We start from the raw sequence: 27,748 nt of genomic DNA, 5'->3' as shown, positions 1-27,748 counted from the left end.
TTTTAAATACAGATTTACATGATTTGTAATGTATTATGTTGGAATTTCATTTAAATTTCTTAGAGTATTTGTTAAATATAAAAAAATTATGCAATAAAATTGTCAAGATAAAATTAATTTCACTTCACTGATGTACCAACGTTTTCTTTTAACTACGTATTTGGTGAAATCTAATAAATATTAGTATTTTTAAAAAACGGATAGGATATCTGATACTTCTATTATCGTTTATGAAAATGTAAAGACTATGAAACTGGATGTCTTAAAAAGGAAACTTCAAAAACTAGTTCGGATAAAAAAGAAAGAAAGTAAGGACGTTTTGTTCTCACACTGCAAGGAAATGTAGTAAGGAAACACAAAGATGAGCAATTTAATTTTAGATTTAAATATCTGTTTTCTGCATGATTTGTGAAGGGCTCACCTTTAAGTAGGCCATCGTGAGAAGGGGCAGCAATGTGAAGGGCACCAAATATAATAAAGCTGGTTGTGCTGCTTTAAATACCTCTGACGAAACAGTTGCTGTCAGCAGGCCTAGGAAGTATCCGATCAGAGAGCAATGGAAGTAGCTGAAAAATAAAAATGTTTATAAAATAAACAACAGAGTGATACAACCTATATATGAAATATGCTATTTTCTCTTTAATAAATTATAGAGTTAAGAAAAAAGTTATAATTTTTATAAATATAAGAATCATATTCACTAATGAGATTTGAAATGTATCTCCATTCTATTTGATAAATCATTAATGTCCATTGTAGTTGTTTTACCAAATAATTCTCAACTCCTTGAGCTTTTAAATCTAAGAGCAGATATTATAACTTATAAGTTTTGAGGTAATAGGACTTAAAGTTAACTTGCTATAGTGGATTACCTAATTTGACTAGCAATAATTTTATTGCTCCATTCCCAAATTCTAGATTTATAAAATATACACAATTGTGATGTTAACTGATGCAACGCTTTGGTGACTTGATCCACTATGGCTCAGAACATCGTGAACAAATAAAATCTGAGCCAAAAGTGACTGGTGTCACCTACTGACGAATGCTTGGAATAAAGACTTGATCCATTACTGCCCGGAAAAGATCCAATTTCAGATAACACTGAACAACAAGAAATTTGCTCAGACTTAAAATAAGGCGTCCCTTTATGGTTTGATGTGCGCTAAATCAGAAAATGCATCTCTTTTCTTCCTATCACGTAAGGTTTTTAAGATATACTATGATTTCACTTTTCAATAAGCACTCCTGCAGAAACATCTGGCGCGGGTTGCGGTTATAAACCAAAACAAAAGCTAATGAATTTTATGAGTTTATGACTTATTTCTGGTTTCTTATGGTTGTTGGCATATTCTTTTGTACTTTTAATAAATAGAAAGATATTGGTCCCTTCTATTAAGTAAATTTCATAACAGTTCAAAGTGAGGTCTACGAACAAACAAGGGTGTGGTTTTCAGTATTTAAAGGAAAAGTTTACCAGTTTGAGTGAAGGCAAATTAAAAGAGGGCATTTTCGTTGGTCCACAAATTCACAAAGTTATGGCTGACCCTTTGTTTGAGGAAAAACTTTCCATTGCAGAAAGAATGGTATGGTGCGCTTTCAAAGACATTTGCTCAAATTTCCTTGGAAATTCTAGGGCAGAGAACTACATAGAACTTGTTGTGGAAACTATGATAAGTGCATATGACAAAATGGAGTGTAATATACCTCTCAAAATACACTTCTTACATTCTCATTTCAATTTCTTTCCTCCTAACTTTGGAGCGGTACGCAACGAGCATTGGGAAAGATTTAATCAAGAAATATCTGAAATGGAAAGGCGATATATAGTAAGATCATCATCCAGCATGCTTTCAGACTATTGTTGGTTCCTTGTAAAAGACAGTCCCAGGTCTAGTTATAAACGGAAGTCATCCAGAAAATTATTTTAAATGTAAGTTCGAATTCAGAGATTTTTCTCATTATACGCATGAAATATTTTTATTGTTGTTGTGTTTTAAACTATGGAACATCACTTTTGTATCCAATACACATTTTTCAAGTATTATAAGGAATTCTGAATCCCTAGTGTGTTGTAATTTTGTCAGTAGCAGTGAAAAATAAAAAACAAATAAGTTTTGTCATAAAAAATTCAATTAATTTTCCCCGGAAAACGGTACGTGATTGGGCAATTTGGATTTTAAATTCAAAATGTAGGGCACACATATTAGTAATATTCACCTATTTTTATTACGAAGCAAGACAAAAAGTAAAAATCTGTTGTTCAGTGTAATCAGAAAATGAATGAAACTCAATTTATGAAAATTTGTGACTTGATCCACTTTAGCTCTGAACGCCTAAAATACAAGTGTAAGTAATTTTTTTTTTCTTTGTATCAATTTTTCTCCCACACCAGAGTACAATTACAATATGCAATTACTGAAAGCTTATACAAACATTAAATAGTAACACTTTTCCATAAAATGTATAGTGTCCAAAGTACGCTCAATGGCCATTTGAGAATTCAATGTACCTGAGCTTATTGAAGTGTTTTGGTGGAGGGACACCAGTTTCTCCAAGATGCAATAGCTGCGATTTCTTGTAGGCATCATAACGGAGGACAAAGCAAAGAAGTAATCCAGGCATTACAATGTCTCCTAGACCCAACATGGAGAAATGGCCTGAGTTGTGGATGCTAGGAAACACAAGTTTGCCTGGTAATGAGAGTTTGGGAGCCTCCTTTACAACACCTCCGAGATGCAGTTTTCGAGCCACCAAGCCCACTGGATTTTCTGCTGGTCGTGTTGCCACCTGAATGAGAGATAAAAATATTAGTGTCAAACTCACATGGTAATATGCTTAACTAAAGCAAAGCAAATGGTAAAAATCAAGAGTGAAGTCATCAACGAAATGATTTTTTAATTCTATAAAATATTTCATATTGTTATCAGTACTTACACTTCTTCGAGAAAGTGTGTGGAAAGAAGTAGCGAAAGAGGCAGGGAGGGAAGGTGGGAGAGAGAGGGGAAGGCAGGAAAGGAGGGAGGGAGGGAGAGAGAGAGGGGGAAAGAGAGAGAGAACATGATACTAGAATACATGTACTTGTGTGCGCATGCATGCATGTGTGTTTGTGTAGCATATAAGTGTGCAAAAATGGAGAATTATGAAAATAATAAAACTTGCTTAACAATCTTTTGAAAAATCTTATCCTTCTGAATCCTGAGACATTTATTGTTTTAATTTTAAAGTTCAATATAATTCTACGCTTAAAAAAAAGTCACTGACATGAGGAAAAATGCTAAAAAAAATTCTACAAGTCACAGTTCGGGCACAAATGCAGGTATATTATACTATACTTTGGGGGTCTTACTGGCTTGTAAGGAACCCGGAGGTTCATTGCCGCCCTCACAGAAGCCTGCCATTAGTCCCTATCCTGAGCAAGATTAATCCAGTCTCTATCATCATATCCCACACCCCTCAAATCCATTTTAATATTATCTTCCCATCTACGTCTCGGCCTACCATAAGGTCTTCTTCCCTCCGGCCTCCCAACTAACACTCTATATGCATTTCTGGATTTGCCCATACATGCCCTGCCCATCTCAAACGTCTGGATTTAATGTTCCTAATTATGTCAGGTGGAGAATACAATGTGTGCAGTTCTGTGTTGTGTAGTTTTCTCCATTCTCCTGCAACTTCATCCCTCTTAGCCCCAAATATTTTCCTAAGAACCTTATTCTCAAACACCCTTAACCTATGTTCCTCTCTCAAAGTGAGAGTCCAAGTTTCACAACCAGTAATATAACTGTTTTGCATTTCCCATATTTATTCTGCATTTAATTTCCTCCCGAGTATCATTTATATTTTTTACTGTTGCTCCCAGGTATTTGAATTTTTTCACCTCTTCAAAGGATAAATTTCCAATTTTTATATTTACATTTCATACAATATTATCGTCACGAGACATAATCATATAATTTGTCTTTTCTCTTCGGAGGTCTGGACATACATATTATATCATAATCATGTATGAAGTATGGTATAGTATACTATACTATCAGGACTCAGAAGGTTGTTCAAAAGCTAATAAAAAATAATAAAGCCAGAGTCTTACCTTTACCATAACATTTGTATTGAATATATAGGATGAGAAGAATACCCAGAATACATCATAAATAAGAAGTCCCGTCAGTAATAATGTCGACACTTTCAGACTTGGAAGGCGCACAAAGGCAATAAATGCCACGCAGAGACCCATTCCCATTGCTACAAACAAACAAGAAAACATTAAAATACAATATGCTTCAAAGTTCGTTTCAACAATAGCTGATGTGAGAAAATTTACAATAAAAAGGACCTTGAAGATCAACTCTATCATCATGGGAATGATGAAGAAAAGATACACAATTAATCTTAAGAATATAGTTTGAGACTTACAGTTTTATCTGCTTGAATTCATAAAACATAACACAATTATTCACTACACACAAGAAGGCCAGATGTGAACACAAAGGCTGACTTCCTAAATATAATACATTAGAATGATTATATTTACAGAACTTATCTGTGGTCGGTTCAGGTGTTCAAAAACACTAAGTGTCTACTTTGTACCAAAGAAAATAATTACATGAAATTTGTTGACATACTTATTTCTTTCCTCCATGCCCCTCAAGTGCCTTCATGGCACGTTACGGGGATACCTTTACCTTTTTTACCTTATTTCTTAATATTGCTTAAAAAGTGTAATATAAGACGTAGTGCAGTACAATAAAACAATTAAGAAAAATGTATAAATACTTCGAAATAAAAGGAAGAGAGAAAAAAGGAAAGAGTTTTGAAATAAACTGAGAGACCTTACTTTCTTACTTACGGCTTTTAAAGAACCCAGAGGTTCACAGTCGCCTTCACATAAACCCACCATCGGTCCCTATCCTGAGCAAGATTAATCCATCATATCCCATCTTCCTCAAATTAATTTTATTATTATCTTCCCATCTACGTCTAAGCCTCCCCAAAGGTCTTTTTCCCTCCGGAGTCCCAACAAAACTCTATATCCATTTCTGGATTCGCCCATACGTGCTACATGCCCTGCTCATCTCAAACGTCTGGATTTAAAGTTCCTAATTATCTCAGGTGAAGAATACAATACGTGCAGTTCTGTGTTGTGTAACTGTCTCCTGTAACTTCATTCCTCTTAGCCCCATATATTTTCCTAAGCACCTTATTCTCAAACACCTTTGACCTCTGATCCCCTCTCAAAGTGAGAGTCCGAAGGATCTTACAGAGGAGTTAAACTATAATAGTAAATGTACACATGAAAATAACATATGTATGAAGAACGTATCTGAAAGTGTTTACATGAAGTAAATTCAGCAAGCGTAAAGGTATCTCTTTTAGATGCCATGAAGATGTCTGGGAAGTATGGAGGTAAATCACCATGCTTTCATAACCTCAGCACTACCAATAAGATGGTGTGGTTGACACCATGCTCCGTCTTCCTTTCATCCCCAGAAAAGCCCTGATATTCAATTTGATAGAAGGCTGTGAGGTAGGGTTGCCAACCATCCAGATTTCGGTAGGATTGTCCCGAAATTTGAAACACTGTCCTAGATCTCAGGCAAACACACATTTATCCCATCTACACCAATTTTGAGAGCAGCAAAGAATATAATTCTAAATGAGCACGTAAAGATATTTTCTTAATTTTCATATTTTTTATGTTAATTCGATATGCTTCATTATATTCATAGTTTTCTGCTCAAGGGTAAGTCCTTCACTCAAAATCCAGCATTCTTTAATGTTTCTTTTCAGCCCTCCGCATCGTCTCAGCATACAATCCATATGTCTTAACGTTGCCTAGTATATGATATCTTCTTGTGCCCCGAAATTTTTTCCATTTACCATTACATTCCAAATTTGCAGAAGCAAAAAGTTTCATATTAAAGTATCTAAGGAAAGAGCACTTGTACGCTGTTTAAAAATATCAATAATCATAAAATTTGTATTGTATATTGTACTGATTCAAAACTAATCAGTTTACACATATGGCTACAGAATTAATTATATACAAATTTCAGTTGTAAATTTCACTTACTTCTACATAGCATTTAATTAAGTTGAAAGTTATACGAAATTTGGAATGAAATTTCATTGTAGGTAAACTATAGACACGTATTTATATTCTCCTCCAAAATAAGTAAAAAAAAAAAAAAAAAAAAAGGTGATCCTTTGGTCTTTGTGAACGAAGGGATTGTCCAGTACAACATTCCTTGAAAGATGACAATTCTACTGAGAGCAGCCCAGGACCATTACAGAAAGATATTTATATTCAGTAAATAATAATAATAATAATAATAATTTCATTAAATTGTTAAAATTCAACACAAAATATTAAACACTCATAAATTTAATTTAGTCTGAAAACACTAATTCATCCATAAATTAACTTAATGAACAGAATCTATCATATGTCATTCATTCAACATCTGGACATTATGTAACAACATGTTCACTTTTTGTGGCAAATGGCTCAACAAAATTGGTTTCCATGTGCATTACTCCTTTATTATGTTGTGTTGCCTATTTTAAGAATTGTGGTTAATGTAATCTAAAGAAACGTTTGTCCACTACAAGTTAAGGGCTCTCACTATGAATTTGACAATTTATGTTAAATACAATTTTAGATGTAGTAATCAGAGTTTAGATGTGGATATTGAGCCTGCAGTTTTCAAAACAGTAACATCTATGGATAACATAGGTTAATGCAACAATTATCATACTTAGATTTATTTTTACGACACTTTATCAACATCTAGGTTATTTAGCGTCTGAATGAGATAGTGATAATGCCGGTGAAATGAGTCCGGGGTCCAACACCGAAAGTTACCCAGCATTTGCTCATATTGGGTTGAGGGAAAACCCCGGAAAAAACTTCAACCAGGTAACTTGTCCTGACCGGGAATCGAACCCAGGCCACCTGGTTTCACGGCCAGACGCGCTGACCGTTACTCCACAGGTGTGGACTCATACTTAGAATCTAGTCTTTAAATAATAATAATTATTATTTCAAAGCTCGAATGAGGATAAAAGAAAGAGTTCAGAAGAAATTATCGAACTTGAAAAGTTTTGTTGTAGTAACAGTAGCAACTATATTAATAAAAATACATTGCTTACCATCCATTAGTAACCAGTGGCCAGTCAAAACCCATATGCATACAATGAAAACTGCTAATGAAAACGAAAGAAGTTCTGCACCAGTGAATCTCCCACAAACTCCAAATGAGATCCTGTAAAAGAATATACTAAAGTTATTACAGTATTTGCTTCAATGAATATGTTGGCAGAAATTTCTCATTACTTGTCCCTGTAAGGAAGCAAACAAATACTGTACCCTGCAATCAAGACTTAATAAATCTTAAGTTGCTCCTTACTGTTAATTAGAGCAATAAAATTATGCCATTACGGTAATTTTTAGCTTTGGGAATACTCTTGATACTGTTCACTAACACAGAAATGTATGATTCTAACTAAGTGGGTTATTATTTATATTACGAACATATAAAACGTTCAGCTGTCATACTGACTTATCTTTACCGAAAATAAAAGAAAAAAAAATGGTATGATGTAGAAAAGATTCAGATTTCTAACAATAAAATTGTTATACAGCTCAATATACAGTAGTGGCAAAAAAAAAAACCGGACTGACTCTTGTAGCTGATTTCAGAGCCTTGTTCACTCCAGAGCACGATAGACTGGTAACTAAGACTTTCGTGGTTCGAATCCTGCCTGGGAAGGAAACTTTTTTTTTGTTCCTTATTCAAATTTATTCCCAATACTTTTCGACTGCTGGTAAAATTCATGTTCTGGGAATAATAAGCTAATTAGGTAGTAAAATAACCCTGCAATCGAAAAGTATTGGGAATAAATTTGAATAAGGAACAAAAAAAAAAAAAAGTTTCCTTTCCAGGCAAGATTCGAACCACGAAAGTTTTAGTTACCAGTCTATCGTGCTCTGGAGTGAACAAGACTCTGAAATCAGCTACAAGGATCTATCCGGTTTTTTTTGTCACTACTGTCCAAACTTTCAAAATAACGAAACATTTTTCCGATGATACCAAAATTTATTAACAATTGCTTATACTGCCCGATTTTGAATGCAAGAAGTATTATCTATTTCTTTGATTTAACACAAGGACCTGAAACGAACTGTAACCATAACCATGACAATAATTCTACTCACACTCATCAACAGCAAAATAACAACAATAATATAATAACACTAATCCTTGTACACAGGGCATGCTTGCATGAATATAAATCAGGCATAACCTTGTACACACCCGGTATAATACAACCACTGGCATTATAGCATAGATGTTAAAATAAAAGGAATATTGAAGTTTTTCCTTAAAAAATGACAATATATTTAACACTCACTCACTCTTACAACTCCTATGTAAGAGAGTTGTCTTCGATACTTTGAAGAGAGAAAGGTGACATTAAAATCAACTAGATGTATGCAGATCATATTAAGTTTTGTGAAAAATTTAAGGAGACAACAAAAATAAATGAAGCCTGTAAATTACTATAAAGTATTGATTTACATTTAAAGAGGCATTCTAAAAGTCTAGTGAAAAGCAGTAAAATGACCAAAAAATGAATACTATATATAACGTTTATGCTCGACCATGCCGAAATGTAGTAATTATACACCTGGTAGCAGCCCTTTAATGGACCTCATTAAAGTACACCTATTCATTAAAGTTCAGGTGTTCCACCAATCAGAAAACACCATTGTAGCAATATGAAAGCGCAAGTATCGATTATTCTCGGATATGCAATCAAAAGACAACTAGCGAAAAGTCACGGAGGCTGGAAATCCAATACTGTTGCAGAAGGTTATGTTCTGTTACTATAATAATTATTAGCGTTAATTGTAAATAATATTCAAATAAATTCAATTTGTCATCTCGTTTTTCAATGTCTAAATCAATTTCAAGGTTATATCAAGACTAATTTCATTTTACTCTCTAGATTATATCAAGGTCAATGACATTTGTGTCTCGGAAAAAATCAATACTTTCGCGTCTACGCACATCTCACAATTTACGAGATATTGCACAAGGTCAGTTCCGCTCCCCAGTCAGATAAGAATAACATGAATACTTATGAATAATTTCAAGTCAGAAATATGGTCGAGCATAAAAAGTCGTATGAAACTTGCCTATAATGGTAATTAAGACGCTCGTATGAAAATTATGAAACTCACTTCCGCTCGTTTCATAAACATACTCGCGTCTTAATTACAATCATTATAGGCTCGTTGCATAATGTACTATTATGTATTATGCATTATGTTACATATTCAGAAAAACCATAAAAACAACTTCTGATAGTCATATACAGTCTGCAGGCAACAGGTTGAAGATCAAAGCATTAGAAGCAACTGGTTGCAGTGTATTAAGTATGTGCTTCAAAACTGCTTTTTAATACTTGAAAGTATTTTACTTAAAACATGCAGAACTGTGTACTAATGAGTTTCAAAAAATATATAAAGCATTATAATGCTTACGTGACAATTAACAATTTTTGCTTTGATTTCATTTTACTCACTTATTTCCATCAGAACACGGCCGGATGACATACTGACACATAGGCAGCAAAAGGAATGCCAGAGCTACAGTAGCAATTACTGTGAATGAAAACAAAGATCATTATTTATTCACCCGGATGAATAGACCAAAGCCTGTATAAAACAATTAAGAGCCCTTATGTAAGCAGTTCCACATATAAAATTTGTTAATGTGTAAGAACAGAATATAGTTTCTTTCAGAACAGAGGAAAAGAGAGAAGGATGAAGGAAGTATACATATTAAAAAGAGAAGAGCAGGAAATGCACAAAATATAGTAAAAAGTGGGTAGAAATTACTTACACCTATTTTTGCTTTGGCAGTACCACAAGAAGGTAACAGAATAAATGAACTACTTGGGTGAACATAATGGTAAGCGCTACCAGTGTATTTCGGGATCTTCGACTAAAATTGCTGCTTTTGGTAGTTCCTACGAGTATTATAGATGTTGAGTAGAAATTTAGAATCTCCTCAATGGATGGTAGGGGGAGCCATATGGTAAATACCAGTTGCCGCATGTAACAGGAACACAATGGTAAGTGACAAGGAAAATGGCTGCTGCTAAGAAGAACACTTGTGCGTCTCCTGTGATTGTAATCAAATTACACGATTTTGAAGAAGAGGAGAGTACTTTGATTGAACTTCACAACAGTGATGAGGATCCTGAATACAATGTTCACTCACACCTGTGGAGTAACGGCTAGAGCGTCTGGCCGCGAAACCAGGTGGTCCGGGTTCGATTCCCGGTTGGGGCAAGTTACCTGGTTGAGGTTTATTTCCGGGGTTTTCCCCCAACCCAATCTGAGCAAATGCTGGATAATTTTCGGTGTTGGACCACGGACTCATTTCACCAGCATTATCACCTTCATCTCATTCAGACGCTAAATAACCTAAGATGTTGATAAAGCGTCGTAAAATAACCTACTAAAAAAAATACATTGCTCACAGTTCTGAGGACTCAGAGATACATAAATCTGCATATACAGTAGAATTCCTCGTATCCAGCAACTGTGGGACAAAGCCAGTGCTGGATAACTGATTTTGCCGGATAATTGGAAAATACGTTTATAGGTTATGTAAAGATACGCAAATATACTTCAAATTCAGAGTTTTTAAATTCAATTAACATTAGCCAAAACACGTTCAATTTTAAGAAATACTTTAAAAAAGGATGGCTACCTTATGAGAACGATAAATCACACAACATACAGGAAATCTCGAAATGGATATAGCACAAATATATGTTAATATAATACTTTTCTACGAAATATAAAAAAAGACGTTTTTCAACAGCATTACAACCATCCTCCTCCTCTTCCGACCAATCTTAAGCAATGTGGTTTGTAAGGGTTTAAATCCATCATTTCTTTAATTGTCTTGAACTTTTCTTTCTCGGATCTAGTCCAATTTTTTTTTTTTCGTAAAAACTGTCACGTGAAAGTCGTACTTAAAGGCGAAGATGTTCTAACCCAAACAGGCAAATTAAAAAAAAAAGTGTGCAACGTGCATGGAATAGGATTAGCAGTGAGTCACTTGTGAAGGGTTTCAAAGTGCTTCCAGTTCAGAAGATGTGGAGATAGGGGAAGGAAGACTAGAAGGAGGATAATGAAGAGAAAAATATGATGACGATAATGAAGACAGAATAAAATCTAAGGCTACTAAGGAGTGGAAATGAAAACTTGACTTTAAATTTATAAAATTTATCATTCCATAGCATTTTCAAAGTGTATGCCGTATTACATTGAGATATTTTCATTTTTTCTATAGAGAACATTTGAAAAATGGGATGGTATTATACTGGAGTCTGTACGTGCAATAAAACATCGTTAATCCAGACTAAATGAGGGGATAAGTTGATCGGTTTAACAAAAATCCAGATTAACTGATATAACCTAAAAGAACAGTAGAAAGTGCATTAAAACTCCGTTTATAGCAACAAAACACGTTTATTATGGTTTATTTAAAGAGCATAGGACTAAATACACTATACAATACAGTAAAATGTAAAGCAATACATACAATGCAGCACATACATGACACTCATAATTAAGATATGCTTGATGGACCTGGCTCTGCATTGCTCGAAACTCTTGCTGTGAAAGTTAGTTTGAAGTAGGGTACACATAAGTCTTAAAACAAGATTCTTTCATTTTTCCAAACTCATTTTTTTTTGTTTGTCCGGATTAAGTGAAGTCGGCTTATCGGGATCTGGATTAACGAGGTTTTACTGTACTAGTTTCAGATCAATACGCTATACTAAAAGCTGTTTTGGATTCCACTGTTGACTGTCGATATACTGAAAAGTAAACAATCTCCAGTAACATACAGTAGAACCTCTATTATCCGTGGTAATGAAGGGGATGGACTGAATGGTTAATGGAAAAAGTCGGATAATCCATGCCATAAAAGATTTTCATAAATTTAGTGCATAATGCTTTTTAGCCTACAATTTCGTAATTTACTTCGTGTTTTTGTGTTTAACGTGCTATGTAGTGGATCAGGAATTCACTAAAAGTTCGGTTGTCAACGACGGGCTCTTAATGGCCGAGTGTTGATGGTTGATGATTGTCTGCAGAAAGATAGGAATAGTATATCTCATGTTGTAGATTTACATACATTATGCACTTTATCCTTGTGTTTTTATTAAATCACGTACAGTTTCTCTTTCCCCAAACCTCTCAATTATTTGTAATTTTTTTTTCGGTAATTAACACAATATGTTTTCTTTTGACAACTGCGGAAGGCAGTTTGTATAGAAGTTATACAATACGGCCACTCGAATAGTAAGGATAAAGAAAGAATAATATACGGGTTTGTGGAAGTTCTTGGGATAATTTCTTTGAAAGCAGGTAATGACTATTTTACAAGTAGATTAACTATTTGTGGTGCCGACAGCAAAGCATTCCTATTACATACTGTAATACTTGTAAGGATAAAGGCTTGTAATAACCCTATGTATAAAAACTACGCAGAAACATAACGTTGTGCCATTTTAGTTTCGGCACTCTGTGTTTCTTTCTTTCTTTTCTTTTTTCTTCCTTATTTATGTCATTTTTCTTGTTGTTACTTACCCTTACTTCCGCCATTTTAGGTCTCTTTCTTCCTTTTATAGATAGCTTGTTTTCTTTCCGCCATTCATGGTCTCTTACTTCTCACGTATAAGGAGCGAATTTAAATTATCACGTGACATGGGCTTTAGATTTTCATTGGCCCTATTCACATTTATTATTAATTAGCGTCGGTTCTCCTGAGAGGGATGCTTGACGCGGTGGAGTCTGGGGTCGACGCTCGAAGAGTATGGTTGTGTGACAGCCGTGGAGAGCTGAGGGGTTTTTGTTTAGCGACTAACTGTGATGAGATCACGGATAACCCAGTCCAGGCAGGGACGTGTACTGCTGTAGTCGGGGCTCGATTGGAGATAGTGTCTTACTACATGTGGAAGCGTGGCCGAGCTGTGGTGTGGTGTGCTGTGTGATAAAGGAGGCATGAGAGTTGAAGAGAGACCATTGTTGTTTGGTTTCGAGACTGGCCTACCAGGGATCATAACAGGTTTTTCTACATCAGTAATTGTATGTTTCTTTTGATTAGTAGAAGTACATTTGATTTCATACAGAGTATTAGGTAATTCACGAATAAGCTGGCATTCGTCAAGTGTATATCTTACATTGGTTGTGTTTGGTTTCGTATTAGTGCTTTCTGCCACATCTGACAAGTTTGGACTTGTCTAGCAAGTTACTTATACTTATAATCTGTGGGTATAGATGGTGTTACTAGTGTGTGTAATGGTGAATGCCAGTTGAGTGACGATTAGTGGCAAGCCAGTTTCGATGCATTGGTGGAGTTATAGGTGGCTGTATTTCTACTGCATCCTTTTTGTTCATTCACCAATTAACGGAAGTGCTAATTAATAAATGTAAACGGATAGTTGATTATTTATGATGAGTGTTTTCTTTTGTACCACCTCACCCATGAGACAATCGACCCTATCATACGATTGACGGCAGGGCAAAACTTTATCGTTTAAGTATTATTTACTTATTAATTTATACCAACTATTCAAATTAAACAGAGGCCCCCACCATTGCAACGTTCATATTTTTTCTGCAGGAAAAAAAAAGGAAGAAAAAAAGAAAAGGAGCTACAAAAAAAAGTCGGATAATCCGACAATCGGTTAATAGGATGACGGATAATTGGGGTTCTACTGTACTTGTATTGAGCTAATTCTAATCAAACTTATTTTACAGTAGAAAGAACAAGTAAAAATACTTATACAAAATGTTTCAACTCACTTGCTGTGCAGATTGCAAATAACATCTGCATGGAGTCAAAGAAGAAAAACATTACTAGTAGCGAAATGGATGCTCCCAGAGGCAAGCACAATGCCTGCATTGTGTCGAGAGTCTGAACGTCTGCAATGTAAAAAAGCATCAATCAATAACTATCTAAAAATATAAGTTCAGCAATTTTAAATGTTTTTATTTGCATTTATTACTTTAAGCACATTTATATTGATGTTACTGACTTATTTACCACCAAGTGAAAAAAATTTCTTTCTTTACCACAAATTAATACACATTCAAGTTTGAAATTTGATTATTTTCATCAATTAAAAATCAAGTAAAGCGGCAGAATGATCATTTATGGAAACTGCAAAATCAAACTTCATGAAGGATAATTTTAAATTAAGCACAAGGGAATCTACTGCAATTCTCCTCCAATGCATATTTTTTTAATTCTTAAATTATATTTAATAACAAATAACTGATATGAGTGGATTGCTAGACATTTAACTTTCGGATCATTTACTCATTTTCACAGCTCTCATGAACTGCAATTTAAAAGACAAAAGCAATTTAAAACAGATATATTCCGCAATGTCATGGTTAATGGCATGTCACTTTTTATCCACTCAGCAGAAATTTGGCTTTGTTCTAGTCCATAATAACTTACTGTTCTCACCACTAGGTCCTGTTGTTGCTGCTGGAAGGCCTGTCAAACTCTGGGCTCGTTCTTTCTCCTTTTCTCTTTCGCGGGCCTCCTGCTCCATGTTCAGCGACCTTAAAAAATATGATTTGACAGATTTCAAAATTGATTCATATTATAACTTAAAGGAACAGACCAGAATTGTCTAATTCTAGCTCCTGATTTTGCATCTTAACATTATTATTATACATATTCAGTTATTTTGAATTCATCACTGTACAAAACTTACACTTCTTAATTTTGTCCAACACATTATTTTGTAATCATTCAAAATAGCTGAAATATTAGTTTATGTGAAATCCACAAAGAGCTGTGAAGAAATAATATGAAGTAAAAGTATTTATTTCGAAAGTGTAGATTTCATTTCTTTGAACATGATCCTTATAATTTATAATGCTTTCAAAGAGAAAAGAATATACACAGTGGACCAAAGAAAAGGCACAAAATTTAAATAGTTATATTCCAGTAGCTAATGATTTCACTTGAAAGTTTATTTTACAGGCAACATCCTTGCAGACCGAGAAAGTATTGTAATATTTAATTTTTTACCATTTATTAAACATTTTTTTTTGTAAGACAGTGCAAAATCGATCATTTATGCTGAACTAAGCATTATGGTCTTACGAGTTCAGCAGGCCAAGCCGTTTGTTGTGCTATCATCATTTATTTTCTTCCATTTTGAGTTCTTATTTTGTGAATAATGGGTCGCTTAACGAACGAAGACAAGATTTTCATTAAACATTTGCACCAATATGATAATTTATCTGCCCGTCAAATTGTAAGGAACTACGCTCAGCGAGAATGGTCTGTTTCAAGTGTACAACGATTGATTAGCAAGATACGGACATGATATCCCTCCTGAGAGATTATTGCGTGAAAGATCGCATTTCTCTGATTCTCGCTGGAGTTTCAAACGAGATCTTAATCCTATGGACTATTTTGTATGGAGTCAACTACAAAAAGCAGTTTACTACAAAACAAGAATTCGTAACATTGAACATTTAAGGCAATGCCTTCTTGAATGTTGGGACCGGTTTGATCAAAGACAAATATTCAATGCTATTGAACAATGGTGAAGACACCTGCAAATGGTTGTGCGGGCAAATGGCTGTCACATAGAGCATCATTTTTAATTTTGGTTATTTCAAAGATCATTAATTATTATTAATTTTACCAACATTCAGTTTCTGCATTTTGAAGTAATAAATAGTCTTCAAAAACCACATTTTTCGCATCATTGTGTATTGACCTCCATAAGATTTTAATTGAGCCTCAAAAAAACACAATAAAAAGTTCTGCTAATCTTCAAAGTCTACTCGAACCAACAATGTATTCATTATAAATTAATAATAATAATGTTATCAATTGTTTGAAAAAAAAAAAAAAAAGCACAATAAATTAATGTTATGTATTTCCGAAAATAGAGTAGGCCTATTTCTAATTTTGTGCCTTTTTTTTCGGCCCACTGTGTATTACCCATAGATAATATAAGACAGGCAGTAAGTACTTCAGCAGAGTGTAATATTTTCAATAAAAACGATGTAACTGTCTCTACTGTATATACAAATTCAAACTGAATCCAAGAAACAGATCCCTTTCCGTGCCTTTTCTGACAATGACGTGAAGAGGGATGTCGTTGCAAACCGTATTATGTCAACTACTGGACAAAAACGTGCTGTGAAAAATAGCCATTGTTGCAAACTGTATTTTGTCCACACTGGTTTTCCTGAAAATTTTAAACTACAGAGTTATCATTTGATCAATGACTAACAGGAAGCATATTTTTGTGCGAATCTCTAAATTTAGTTTGTACAGTATTGTGATTCACATCGGATGAAGTTGTAATGTAGGCGAAGTCGAAGGAAAAGAACAGAAGACAGCAAGGCAGATTCAATCTGAGGAAAGGTGTACTGAATAAGGAAAACAGAGTACTAACAAGGAAAATCTGCTAATCTGCAATGTCATTACATTTATCATCATAACATTAAATTAATGTACAGTTTTTCCTGTGTCTGTTAATGGTTTAAGAATACCCTCTGACTCCCATCCTTAAACTTCTGTGAAACCATATGGACCAAGTGCACGTGAGAACGAAGATTTTTTTACAGCAAACCTGACATCTAAATATTTCAAACTATGGATTATATAACGATTTTCTTGTTATGAAACTCTAAATTTTTTGTAGGCAAACGAGAACACCTAGACCATTGAATTTTGGGCATGTAGACAGACATGCCTGAAAGGTTCTTTGTTCTATTATCACTTTTTTTTTAAATTGTTTTAATTTAAAAACTTCATGATAAATGGATCAAACTGTATCAAATAAAAAAAAATCCCTATTTACTAGGGATTTAAATTTTAAAATATTTCATTTTACATATTATCCAATTTAGAATGTATAGTGGTGAGATTCAGGTGTATTCCTTTTTAAACAGCTCTCATGTTTTAGAAGTATTAATTTTGTTTTTCGTCTCTCCTATTAAATTTTACTTTTTGGACATAATATGGTTTGTAACGACACTCCTCATATGTAGTTATGAGATGTTCGATATGTGACATAGTGGAATATATATCTCGCATCAAATTCGAACTGATTTGCTTCCTTGTAAGAATAAGAAAATGTGTTTTTGTGCATCTATTTTGACATGTTTGAATTTTTCACAAAATGATGTACATTGATGTGCAATGGATATGCAGTACTTTTTATTACATTAAATACAGCACAAAGAAAATATTGTAACACAGAAAAACTGAGTGTCAAAATGTTAACACATACTTTGTCACTACACGTTTAAGCATTTCACAACAACTCACTTTCTTTATTACGTTGTGAATGATATTACTATTTATAGTCCACACCAGTGGAGTAATGGTCACCGCATCTGGCCGCGAAACCAGGTGGCCCGGGTTCGAATCCCGGTCGGGGCAAGTTACCTGGTTGAGGTTTTTTCCGGGGTTTTTCCTCAACCCAATACGAGCAAATGCTGGGTAACGCTGGGTAACTTTCGGTGCTGGACCTCGGACTCATTTCACCGGCGTTATCACCTTCATTTCATCAGACGCTAAATAACCTAGATGCAGTGGCGTATACTGGTTAAAGGGTTTGGGCTACCACTGACCCTATTATTACACAAAATATATTTTAAAATCCCTATAATAAAATTCCTTACATATTTATGTGAATTCCAGACGTCTTGATTGGGACGAAAATACGTTGATGACTTCGTCCTTGAAATTACAGTTGGGCCACTTGCAAAGTTTCTGTAGAAATGACTTTTCAATGGATATTAGTGCCAAGCCGGATAAACGTTCTTGTGTATGAGTTGATCTACAGTAGGATTTTATTCTCTTCAACGCAGAAAATGTTCTTTCTACCGATGCTGACGTAGCTGGTATTGTCACAATTAATGTTGCCAATTTAAGGACTTCAGGAATAACTTGGTTCAGCTGGTTTTCATATATGGCAGATAATATTTCATGGATAGGTTTGTTCGAAAAATCAAAGACTTCTGCTGAATATATTACACTTAATTCATTTTTCAAACGTACTTGATCAAAGTGACTGTTATAGGACTGAAATAATTTGTTTAGTGCCTCATTCGGGAAGTTTTCTCTATAAGCAGAAAATTTTTGAGAATCTAGAAGATGTGTGAACTGAAGCTTTCCATAATCAGAAAATCTGTCAGTAATTTCCATGTGCATACGATCTAGTATGCTGTAGTACAGCTGCCTGTATTTCAATTCATCATCTCCTTTTCTTCGCTTTAATGGTGGTTCCATTGTATTGGCTGAAGAATTTTCATTTTCCATATTACTCCATATGGACGGAAACCCACTACGTCTGAACTCGGATATAGTATTTTTTTTTTTTAACTTTGATACCTCTTGCAAGTAGTATGCTATGTCTAGACTTTTTGTCTGAAGAATATTGTAGAGCACATCTGTATGTGCGAACACTCTAGCATAGACTTCAAGAAGAAATATATTCTGAAACTGTGTGAAAAAATTCAAATATCCTTGAGCCTGCACATTTACAGCATCATCCCAGTTTTCTTCAGAGTCGTTACAAATGATATTTTTAAAGAAAGCAGTCCGTTTTTCTCTGTATTCCTTTACTGTATTTACAATTTATTTTTTTTATTTTAGTTGGTTATTTAACGACGCTGTATCAACTACTAGGTTATTTAGCGTCGGTGAGATTGGTGATAGCGAGATGGTATTTGGCGAGATGAGGCCGAGGATTCGCCATAGACTACCTTGCATTTACATTACGGTTGGGGAAAACCTCGGAAAAAACCCAACCAGGTAATCAGCCCAAGCGGGGATCGAACCCGCGCCCGAACGCAACTTCAGACCGGCAGGCAAGCACCTTAACCGACTGAGCCACGCCGGTGGCTCTGTATTTACAAGCCGAGATGTAAAATTCAATCTAGTTGGTGCTACTTTTGGCAGTTTCTTGTTCATAAATTCCTTGAGTTTTCTCATCTTTTAGGAGATGATGAGAAAAATACAGCTAAACCCGACAGTGTTTTGAAAAAAATGCGGCATTCTGGAATGGATGAAGTAGTTTGTTGCAAAACTAAATTGAGAACATGGCTGTAACAATGGACAAATTGTGCTTGAGGATACTTTCCTTGAACTTTTGTTTTTAAGCCATTAATATTTCCCGCCATAACTGAAGCACCATCGTATGTCTGTGCAATTAACTTATTGCCGACATTGTATTCTGCTATAACACCTTCCACATGCTGAAACAAGCAGCAGCAGTTTTGTCCGAACTGACATTTGTGAATCCTATAAACCGTTCTTGAACATTGGCAGTACTGTCGACGTATCTTAAAACAGTGGACAATTGACTCTGATTAGAGCAGTAACTTGTTTCATCAACAACAATGGCCATAAAAGGTTTTATGTTCTTTATCATAACCCCACTTATAGCAAATATTAAGTCATTCTGAATTGCGAGAGAAGTACCACGAAATACTGTTGAACTCTCAAGATGATTGGCCAGTAAATGGTCAAATTCACTTAAGGAACTTAAATATTCAATATAATTTCCTATATTGTCTGATTCCACACTCTCGTTATGACCCCGAAAAGCCAATTCTTGTTTTCCTAGAAAGCAGACTGCGTTAATAAGATGCAGTAAAATCTCCCGATTTTTTTTTTCACAAGAGCATTGTGTTGGTTGATGTGTAGAGCGTTTCGCTTATCTAGCTGTAAATCAATTCTTGTCTTCCCAAAGTTTGCAAAGTTCATGCTACTACAAATATGAGCTTTTGATTTGTCGTATTCTAGGACTGCTGTTCCAAGGGAGTTCATATTAGAAAACCCCTCTTTTGACCACACATTAGTTTCGCGGCTAAATAACAAACATGGCCAGCAAAATAGTTTAGACAGTTTAGAAGTACCACACAACCAATTCCACTTACCATATGATGTTGAAGTGAAATGGCGTGTGTATTCACGCTGTTTTTCTTTTACGTCCATGGACAAATTTAACTCAGGAGTTGGTCTTTCCATTTTCACAATTTCAACTTTCTCGTTGTTATGTACGATGGTTAAAAGGCACTTTTAATAAACCTTCTATTACACAGTCATTTTCAACACAAACCTCTCCAGAAACTTGTTCTGCCATATTTTTCACAATATCACTTAATTGGGAAATTAAAAACTTAATAATTCACAATTAATATAACTCTTAGACACTCGAACAAATCACAGATTTAAAATAATGCACTGCAAGAACACAATCACATTCAATTGCTAGCGTACTAAGCGTATTGCTGCTTCGCGCCTGCGAAGAAACCGATCACGAGAGCGGCAACTCGCCCGGCCTCCAGTGCACGATGGAAACAAACATAAGGGAGCGGGGTGGGGGGGGGGGGACGGGCAGTTGTGCGAAGGACAGCGTGAGCGAAAAGGTCACAGGCTACCTCACGTAGCAAGCGGTTTCTCCAGCGATGCCGCCTTGACAACTTGTTTCTTTTCGAGAGCAGAGAGCGCATATAAATCTAACAATTACTTTAATTTTAATTACTATGGTAAAACTAATAATACAAAATTATTACATTATGTTATATTATAAACTTTTTCTTTTGTAATTTCCTTGGGCTACCGCCGGTAGCCCCGGTAGTCCGCAAAATACGCCCCTGCCTAGATGTTGTTACAACGTCGTAAAATAAAAAAAACTATTTATACAGTAGTTTATGTTCTTAAATGAATATTCAAAACACATAGCTAAATGAACTCATTTAACACGCAAGTTATCCAAACAAGAAAGTGAACTTTCGTGTTCTGGTTTGCATATAACAGGCATTCTTTAAAACCTATTTGAACCTTCCTTCAGTGATTCACTTACATAGAACAATGAGGAACTCTGAAACAAAACCTGTTAAGTCCCCCTCTATACGCGCTAAATTGGAATATGCCTCAGGAATTTGGTCTCCCACTTGTAAGTCACATAGTAATCAAATTGAAAAATTTCAGAAACGACCTTCAAGTTACTTTATTTATAAAAAAAAATGACATTATTCAGCTTTCCATACAACAAAAATTGGTATAACAACCTATTTATTGAATTTAATTTAATGTCTCTTTCCAGTTACACATTACTTGCTGGGTAGTTTTTTATTTTATTTTATAAAATATTCAACAGTCTACTGGATAATAGCGAAATATTACGGCAAATCCAGCTTAACTCTCGAACATAAAATTTAAGAAATCGCCAATTATTACATTACAAAAAAAATTTAAACTTTGATATTCTCCCTTTTGTGTTGTATACCAATTCGTCAACACGATGTAGATCTGGATCTATCATCTTTCTTGCAGTGCAACAAAGTGTATTGTATTCTCCTACCTTTGATCTTTAGTACTGAAGCTTCATCTCATTTTTTCCCAAATTTACGACATTCCCCCTTTTTGCAGTGGACTCTTCAATTGTGTTATAAATTAGATCATGTAAAATATGGTATCTAGATTTCAGTATTTCTTATATTAAATACAAACTTTTTGTTATTAAAGTATTGAAGATAGTCGATTTAAAATAATATTTTTATATATTTAATTCTCTTTCATTATAATTTTTACATTTTGTATTTATATCAGTATTTATTTATTTTTTGTACGTCATATCTGTAATATATATATATATATATATATATATATATATATGAGGAACGAGGCAATCTACGCCGGCCATGCAAGCATGTCCGATGCTCGTGTTCTCGGACGGGCGCAGTACTGAACGCTCTGTTTTTTATTGCTTACATCTGAAATAAAATCTATTAAAATGGTGATTACGAACAAGGGAGTCTGAGAATTTCTCTGAAGACCAATTATTATAAAGGTAATGGGTTTAATTTACATAATGATATTCCTCTTTTCTTTCTTTTTGTCGATATTTGACTACCGGGCGTCTTTAAAACAATGAATTTAAGTTACGTAGTCCGCAACTCGCTCCTCTCTTTGAGAGTTCAGCATTAAGTTTTCGATCATGTACGCAGCATGGTTTCGCTGTATTGTTGCTACCTTCAATTGGGAAATGTTTCCTCAATTTCTGAACTCGCCTTAAGGAGGAAGGTACACCATTGTCCTGCAGAAATTAAGTGAAATTCATTTTTTTATATATATCTCAGCTACTGTAAAAGTTAAATCAAAAACCTTTTCATGTTTAATACACATACATTACATTTTACAAAACACTATTCAGAATATAAAAATAGTTAATAATCATCTGTAAAAGTAATATCAAATTTGCATATTTTTACAACCGTAAAGCATTTACATAATAAAATATATAATTAATTAAATATCTGCATGATTCTTTTACTGCAATGTTTTAAAGGCCTACATCAACAACAGAGTCTAGGATCTTTTACCTATTCCTTCAGGAAATATATTTTTTCTTAATCAAACATTTTAGAAAATTTAATATTGAAGGTAACGATTAAGAAAAAAATATTTCTTGAAGGAATAGGTAAAAGATTCTAGACTATTATCAGTCTAGAATATACAGTCACGAAGCTTGAGTTGTGAGAGTGCTAGGAACAATAGACTGTGCTGGTACTATTTCGCATTGTCTGTAATGAGGCGATATTAGCGATCCAAGTGGTTAGCAACTATCTATGGATGCATATTTTCTACGTAATGAGCTTCGTGACTGTATATACTAGACTGTGCTATTATGTTAATGTAGGTCTTTAAAACATTCCAGTACAATAATCATGCAGATATTTAATTAAGTGTATATTTTATTATGTAAATGCTTTATAATTGTAAAAAAATTATGCAAATTTTATATTACTTTTACAGGTAATTATTAGCTATTATAATATTATGAATAGTCTTTTATAAAGTGTAATGTATGAATAGTAAGCATGGAAACTTTGTTCATTTTGCTTTGATAGTAGATGAGATATAAAAAAAAATTAATTTGACTGAATTTTTGTACCTCCCCCCTTAACCTACGGCCAAGTTGCATCCCCCCCTCCCCCAGAACTCGCGGCCGTAAGCCATGACGTAGGTTATTCTAGTGATTAATCTGCCACTGGTGTAAAAATTACAAGGATATCGAATTTCATTGACTGTTACATAATTTATTATTTCACGGGAGTTTTTTTATTGTACAGCATATGATCAGACGATTTCTATCAATATGGTTGACATTTAATATTTCTGATTTCCTAAACAAAGCGTATAATACAAATTCATAACGTGCCTTTGCCTTTGAAGTGTGAAATAAATTTATTTAACAACTTCACAGTATGACTAAAACAATAATAGCTTTTTTCTAATGAAAAAAATGCCATACTCATTTAAGAAACCAAGGTAGTATTTTGAAATCTTTTATGCTCGACCGTGCCGAAATGTACTAATTATACACCCGGTAGCAGTCCTTTAATGCATGTCATTAAAGTACACCTACTCATTAAAGTACAGGTCTTCAGCCAATTATAACTCAGCTTACATGTGTTTAGCCAATGACAAGTCAGCTTTGTACCGTTATAAAACCGCAAGTATCGATTATTCTCGGATATGCAATCGAAAGAGAATTAGCGAAAAGTCACGGAGGCTGGAAATCCAATACTGTCGCAGAAGGTTATGTTCTGTTACTATAATAATTAGAGTTAATTGTAAATAATATTCAAATAAATTCAATTTGTCATCTCGTTTTTCAATGTCGAATTCAATAATCAAGGTTATAATATTATAATATTATCAAGTTTAACGGGACTACGTCAAGGTCAATGACATTATTGTTCCTCGGAAAAAATCAATACTTTCGCGTCTGCGCACATCTCACAATTCACGACCTAGAACAAGGTCACTTCCGATCTTGTCAGATACAAATAAAATGTATACATCTGAATACCGGTAATTTCAAGTTAGAAATATGGTCGTGCATAAAAAGTCGTATGAAACTCGCCTATAATGGTAATCAAGAAGCTCGTATGAAAATTATGAAACTCGCTTGCGCTCGTTTCATAAATATCCATACTCGATTCTTAATTACTATCATTATAGGCTCGTTGCATAATGTACTATTTTGAAATCATACAAGAAATCATCTCAAGCCATAAAATTTAAAATGTAGCACTCTCGTTTCTGATAGGGCGTTATTTGCTTCATTCTTTCATTCGAAGTAATCGGATTAACAACCCTGTAAAAAAAAAAAAAGAAAGCAGCCACCGGCGTGGCTTGCCTGCCGGTCTGAAATTGCGTTCGGGCGCGGGTTCGATCCCCGCTTGGGCTGATTGCCTGGTTGGGTTTTTTCTGAGGTTTTCCCCAACCGTAATGTGAATGCAAAGTAATCTATGGCGAATCTTCGGCCTCATCTCGCTATCACCAATTTCATCGACGCTAAATAACCTAGTAGTTGATACAGCGTCGTTAAATAACCAACTAAAATAAAAAAAACTCAAAATATAGGTGAAGAATTAATTTTACCAAGCGGGAAAAAGACGGTGGAAATTATGTTTTGAGACAATGAGGAAGAAGTATCTAAATGAATTTCATTTCGCACAAAATAAACATATTACGGACATTGAAAATTGTGTAAATGGTAAACTGGGATCACAATGTTTACTTTACAGTTGGAAAAAGTACCTACCCACATACTGGTACTGTTACATAGTGGAAAGTTCCAGACGGTTAGTTTTATTAGATTCGATAATAATTTTCACATTATTGAACAATTTATATTTTGTCAAAAGCTCAAAACCACACCGCCAGTAACGATGCTTTTATTGTGTTAATATTACATTCTTGAACATAACAATCTTGGCATAATTGAATCTCTCTTTGCACTAACGGAGCAATAGCAGCAGCACTGAAGGGGAAAATGACAATTACTTTTTTTTTTTTCGTGACAAAAGTAAACCCTGTTATAGCGTAAACTGCTTTTTTTGTCTCCAGGGAACGACAATAGTTATGATTACTGACAGGCCAATAGGGCAGGTGTCAGCACCTGTATTATTAGACTTATCAAGTGACTTTACCATCAAAGCAATGTTTTTTTATAGGTCTATAACACACCTGGGAGTTATAACTCAATTGAGTCACTGTAGACCACCCCTTAACTCCCCACTTCACCTACCCCGGCTGAGATAGTAATGTTTTGGTGCGGTGTGGGCATACAGGAAGGTCAATGACGGATTGTATCAGGCGAGCATCACAGCTTTTACGAACTTTCGGCTCTCGCTGGTCGCCTAAAATCCATCACTGATGCACAGAGCCTTATTGAGCATTTGTTTATAAGACGGTGTAAGAGAAAAGGAGATATGCGGGGATTTCTCCATCCCTTTCACTACTCTTCTTATGCCCAGGGCTGTCTATACAAAAATTTCGGATTTCTATGCCACCTCACAGCCCACAATAACAAATTGGGCTTCAAAACTTTTTCTTCCGTTTTTAACATACGTATTTGTGTAATTCAGCTTTTTATTTGGCAAATGCATTGAAATGCAAACAAAGGAGGATACTGGTATTCTTGAAAGATGATTTCCATGACACCACTCATGAACAAACTGCGTGGAAAACATCCAGTACACATTTCACATGAATTACCGAGTGTTAATTTAATCGTTTCAATATTCAGATGGTGGTGACAACGACAACGATACAATGAAATGCAAACAAAGAAGGATACTCGTATTCTTGAAAGCTGATTTCCATGACACCACTCATGAACAAATTGTATGGAAAACATTCAGTACAAATTTCACATGAATTAGCGAGTGTTAACTTAATCGTTTCAAGATTCAGATGGTGGTGACAACAACAAAGATACAATGAAATGCAAACAAAGAAGGATACTCGTATTCTTGAAAGCTGATTTCCATGACACCACTCATGAACAAACTGTGTGGAAAACATCCAGTACAAATTTCACATGAATTAGCGAGTGTTGATTTAATCGTTTCAATATTCAGATGGTGATGACGACAACGATACAATGAAATGCAAACAAAAAGGGTACTCGTATTCTTGAAAGATGACTTCCATGATACCACTCCTGAACAAATTGTGTGGAAAACATCCAGTACAAATTTCACATGAATTAGCGAGTGTTAATTTAATCGTTTCAATATTCAGATGGTGGTGACAACGACAACGATACAATGAAATGCAAACAAAGAAGGATACTGGTATTCTTGAAAGATGATTACCATGACACCACTCATGAACAAATTGTGTGGAAAACATCTAGTACAAATTTCACATGAATTACCGAGTGTTAATTTAATCGTTTCAATATTCAGATGGTGGTGACGACAACGATACAATGAAATACAAACAAAGAAGGATACTGGTATTCTTGAAAGATGATTTCCATGACACCACTCATGAACAAACTGTGTGGAAAACATCCGGTACAAATTTCACATGAATTAGCGAGTGTTAATTTAATCGTTTCAATATTCAGATGGTAGTGACAACGACAACTTTGAACAAATTGTGTGGAAAACATCCAGTACAAATTTCACATGAATTAGCAAGTGTTAATTTAATCGTTTCAATATTCAGATGGTGGTGACAACGACGATACAATGAAATGCAAACAAAGAAGGATACTGATATTCTTGAAAGCTGATTTCCATGACAGCACTCATGAACAAATTGTGTGGAAAACATCCAGTACAAATTTCACATGAATTAGCGAGTGTTAATTTAATCGTTTCAATATTCAGATGGTGGTGACAATGATGAACAAACTGTGTGGAAAACATCCAGTACAAATTTCACATGAATTAGCAAGTGTTAATTTAATCGTTTCAATATTCAGATGGTGGTGACAACGACAACGATGAACAAATTGTGTGGAAAACATCCAGTACAAATTTCACATGAATTAGCAAGTGTTAATTTAATCGTTTCAATATTCAGATGGTGGTGACAAAGACAATGATGAACAAATCGTGTGGAAAACATCCAGTACAAATTTCACATGAATTAGTGAGTGTTAATTTAATCGTTTCAATATTCAGATGGTGGTGACAACGACAACGATGAACAAATTGTGTGGAAAACATCCAGTACAAATTTCACATGAATTAGCAAGTGTTAATTTAATCGTTTCAATATTCAGATGGTGGTGACAACGACAACGATGAACAAATCGTGTGGAAAACATCCAGTACAAATTTCACATGAATTAGCAAGTGTTAATTTAATCGTTTCAATATTCAGATGGTGGTGACAAAGACAACGATGAACAAATTGTGTGGAAAATATCCAGTACAAATTTCACATGAATTAGCAAGTGTTAATTTAATCGTTTCAATATTCAGATGGTGGTGACAACGACAACGATGAACAAATTGTGTGGAAAACATCCAGTACAAATTTCACATGAATTAGCAAGTGTTAATTTAATAGTTTCAATATTCAGATGGTGGTGACAACGACAACGATGAATAAATTGTGTGGAAAACATCCAGTACAAATTTCACATGAATTAGCAAGTGTTAATTTAATCGTTTCAATATTCAGATGGTGGTGACAACGACACGATGAACAAATTGTGTGGAAAACATCCAGTACAAATTTCACATGAATTAGCAAGTGTTAATTTAATCGTTTCAATATTCAGATGGTGGTGACAACGACAACGTGAACAAATTGTGTGGAAAACATCCAGTACAAATTTCACA

General features: G+C 34.5%; 1 protein-coding gene across 4 annotated transcripts in view; it reads right to left on the bottom strand.

The window, feature by feature from the left end:
• The window catches only part of SppL (signal peptide peptidase-like protein), a 433,791-nt gene that overhangs the window by 378,013 nt on the left and 28,030 nt on the right, over positions 1-27,748 (bottom strand). For 3 of the 4 annotated variants that reach the window (XR_011332483.1, XM_069827967.1, XM_069827969.1), the window contains exons 4-10: positions 14,559-14,665; positions 13,898-14,017; positions 9,592-9,670; positions 7,153-7,265; positions 4,094-4,245; positions 2,513-2,790; positions 422-566 (exon numbers count right to left, since the gene is read on the bottom strand). Coding sequence is in view for 3 of the 4 variants with exons in the window: in XM_069827967.1 (XP_069684068.1) it covers positions 422-566; positions 2,513-2,790; positions 4,094-4,245; positions 7,153-7,265; positions 9,592-9,670; positions 13,898-14,017; positions 14,559-14,665 (994 nt within the window). In the remaining variant the exon portion in view is untranslated. The remainder of the gene's footprint in view (positions 1-421; positions 567-2,512; positions 2,791-4,093; positions 4,246-7,152; positions 7,266-9,591; positions 9,671-13,897; positions 14,018-14,558; positions 14,666-27,748) is intronic. The other variant, XM_069827968.1, reaches the window with a different exon arrangement.

This window comes from Periplaneta americana, chromosome 6 (assembly GCF_040183065.1).
Source record: "Periplaneta americana isolate PAMFEO1 chromosome 6, P.americana_PAMFEO1_priV1, whole genome shotgun sequence".
NCBI lineage: Eukaryota > Metazoa > Arthropoda > Insecta > Blattodea > Blattidae > Periplaneta > Periplaneta americana.
This window is presented reverse-complemented; position numbering and strand designations above follow the sequence as displayed.